Here is a 3,725-nt window from a genome sequence, read left to right as displayed (position 1 = left end):
TTATTAGTGGTGTAATTGGATCTTGGTGGAACCGTAAATCGTGTGCATGTTTTGTAATAATAAGTTTATTTTAACTATCCGCTGCGTTAATCTGAATGAAAAGTACACACGGTTTTCCATCATAAGCAACATCAGGTCATGCCACATCGAAAACTGTCAATTTTTTTAGTTATAAGGCAAGAGTGTTTCAAATTGTTTTCAAAATAAGCTAGTGGTACATGCCAAAATCTTGATCCAATAAAAAGTAAGATGCCTGAGAATTATAAAAAAACCAAAATATAACAACCCCGTTTGTAACCATAGCATTTGACATTTCTCTTGCTGGTTTAGTCATTCCTTTTTTTTGATTTGTTGGTTCTTTTTATTAACGAAGTCCCTATAACTTCATCTACTCAGAAACCAAAGTAATTAATTATCTACGTTTAGCACAACTTTTCAGAAGATAGATATTTCAGGAGCAATTTTAGCAACGAAGAGGTCGGGTTTTTTTATTGTAAAAACTAGAAACCTAAGGATACGACTGTACTAAGTAATAAATACCACCAGTAATAGAAATATGATGAGAAAAATGGCTTCAAGTTTTTAGAATGTGAACTTACTTGAAAATATAAGGCTTTCTCCAGTTCATCTACAACGACTTTTATTGTAGGGCGTTGATTTTGAATTTCTGTCAAACACCTGTAAGCAATATCCAAAAATGCAGCGAGAGACTTCTTGCTAGGTCCTCTATTAAGGGAAAATTTGTTCTCACCGATGTCATTCGTAACTATAGGATCTATAATTTCTTGTATCCTTCCTTCATGGAAGCATCTTCTTGCCACAGATGCCAGCCCAGTGTCACTCCCCTTTTTGTAAATGTGATCATCGGCTGTCCGCCCACACAGAATCTCGAACATAACTACTCCTAAGCTGTATACATCTGATTCTCGTTTTAAATTTCTCGTCGTAACAAATTCTGGATCCCTGTAACTATTAGCGCCAAAAGAATTTTTGAAATGAACAACATCCTCATCTTTCGGACGAAGGTATTCACAGAGACCAAATTGAACAATCTTGGCCCCCCAATTCTCATCCAAACCAATGCATTTGCTCTTTAAATCACCATGTATAATCACCTTTCCGTTTTCCATCTCATAGTGAAGGTACTTCAATCCATACGCAATATCAAGACATATTCTCAATCGTTGGGTCCAAGTAAGAATAGGGCTTTCTTTGATGTTTATCAAATAATCATAAAGATTTCCATTTGAAGGATACTCAAAAACGAGGATCATTTCGGTGCCTTCGTCACACAATCCAAGTAGAGTGACAATGTTGCGATGCTTACAAGTTGTAAATACTTCCGCATCTCTTACAAATACTCTTTTTGATCGCTCACCTCTATAGAAAATACATTTTATTAATACATTAGTGACTCTCTTAGTTGGTTCACTTTTATTCTTCTCTTCTACTGAGGAAAATGTTACTTGATGAAAATGCTCAAGTTGTGCGTTGTACAAGTTGTAGTATCCTTCAATCCCAATATGATATTCCATAGAAAAGTTTTTGGTCGCCCATAATATATCACTCTTTCGAATACTTAGGTGCGAAGAGATATTTTCCTGCAACATTTTCGTAAGAGATAAATATTAACAGTTTATGCCCGGTCAAGGTAGATGTTGATTTGTAATTCATGTATCACTTGATACGACTTAAAAGAATAAGAACAAAACTGAAAAACTTTTGGACAAGTCATAGTTTCATAATTAATTTTAGGGTTAAAGTCATAAATAGGTCATATACTTTCTTTTTTGTCCCAATGTAAGTTATATACACCAAAATATACCAATGTAGGTTATATACTCTTAAAAGTTGTACCGATGTACACAAATTTAACAAGTTACCTGGTGAACCGGTAAAGTTAATTATTTAACATTTTTTTGCATTTTTATATGGCTACAAAGTGGTCATATACTTTCAGTTTTGTTCCGGTTTGTTCTGATGTATCACCAATGTCATTCTCCAGGTAGGATGTCACACCATCGTTTAGTTGTTTATCCGGTTAATAACTTTTGTCCATTCATATTAGTACATTTTATTAAATTATATAGCCAATATTTGTATTTTTCGGAGTATATAGCCTACATTGAGACAAAAATGAAAGTATATAACATATTTATGACTTTAACCCTTAATTTTATTTTAATATAAGATCAACAAATTCTCTCAATTAATTAATTAATTATTATATGATCATAAGTCCATTTACATACTTTTGTTTATATGCATGATGCATTGTAAATTGGGGTATTTTATTGTTATGGTTGGAATTTATTAGGAGAAAATTAAACAATAAGGAAAGAAAATTGAATACTTCCGCGATTAAGTTTTCTTAGTGGTCAAGATAACTTGTGGAACAAGTATTTGATTATTTGAGATGTCTTTTGTTTTGTTTGAATACTAAGTTTACTTCTTGAGCAAGTAAACTAATTAGAAAACCTAAATGTATTAAGTTTAATGTTTCACTATTAATAAGTCATTAACCTCATTCTGCTCTTTGTACCAAAGAGCTCGAAAATAATAAGAATAACTCTCTAGTTGGTCGTTGACTAAACCAATGACAATGATTGAATATAACCACGTAATTTGCTTGTGTGAATTTTATTTTTCATATCTATTTTGTTCGTTTGTTGATTGTGAGATTGTAGTTCAGCGAAATCACTTTCGTTGATTTAGTCCAAAATTCTTTACAACTAGTATCAGAGCTCTGGGTTTAAAGTTTAAGATCAATGGCGGAAGAAGAGAAATTCATAATCAAGCTGGTCGTTTGATGGGAACGATATCAACTTTTGGAAGATGTAAATTGTAGATTATTAGTATCAAAAAGTGTTGCAACAACCCTTGTTGGAGGCAAAACCTAAAAACATGGATGATGTTGATTGGACGTTGTTGGATCGTCAAGCTTTGGGTGTGATCGGCCATTTACTCCCGAAGAATGTTGCATATAACATTGTGAATGAGAAAATGACTTTTAGTTACTTGCAAGCACTCTCTAACTTGTATGAAAACCTAACGCCATGAATACGGTTCTTCGAATGCATCAGTTGTTCAATAACATTATTACGCGATTGGCCCCAGTTGATATTGAGTTTGATAGTGAGTTGCAATATGAAATCTTGCTTTTCCTCGTTACCCGATCTGGTATGATTGCTGCTATTAGTAGCTCTTCGGGAATTACTAAGCTTGAGGTTGAAGTGTTTAGAGATTTGATTCTAGGTGAAGATACTTGTAGGAGAAACTTAGGGGAATCGTCGTCATGATCCTTGTTGAGTACGGACTATAAAGAGAGGAAAATTGAGTATGGGTCGAAGAAGTGTAAAGGAAAGTCTAAGAGGTATCCCTCTAAGGACCATGGTGAAACTACTTATTGGAACTGTAATAAGAAGTGGTGTTATCAAGCATAATGAAAGAACCGTATAGCTAAAGGTGTCAACTTGACCGTGGGAGATTCTTTTCATGCTAATCCTTCAATGAGGATGATGAAGAATTTTAGGACGTATTATGGTATGGTGAGGTTAGCCGACTAGAAAATGTTTGATATTGAGGGTATTGGAGGCATTGTTTTGAATACATCTCCTAGATCTAGAAAGACTTTGAAGGACGTGATGTATATCCCGAAGTTGGGAAAAAAACCTATCTCGGTCGGTCAGTTGGATGAGAAAGGTAATGTGGTTACCTGTGCTGAC

At 34.1% G+C, this 3,725-nt stretch overlaps 1 protein-coding gene across 1 annotated transcript; it reads right to left on the bottom strand.

Moving 5' to 3' along the window:
- Positions 1-500: 500 nt before the first annotated feature.
- Positions 501-1,610, bottom strand: LOC139841359 (probable receptor-like protein kinase At2g23200). Its single transcript, XM_071831581.1, has one exon. It carries the CDS (start codon positions 1,608-1,610, stop codon positions 501-503), a length of 1,110 nt encoding a protein of 369 aa, XP_071687682.1.
- Positions 1,611-3,725: the final 2,115 nt, after the last annotated feature.

Source organism: Rutidosis leptorrhynchoides, chromosome 4 (assembly GCF_046630445.1).
Source record: "Rutidosis leptorrhynchoides isolate AG116_Rl617_1_P2 chromosome 4, CSIRO_AGI_Rlap_v1, whole genome shotgun sequence".
Lineage (NCBI taxonomy): Eukaryota > Viridiplantae > Streptophyta > Magnoliopsida > Asterales > Asteraceae > Rutidosis > Rutidosis leptorrhynchoides.
Note: the sequence above shows the minus strand (reverse complement) of the source record. Positions and strands in the feature narration are given on the sequence as shown.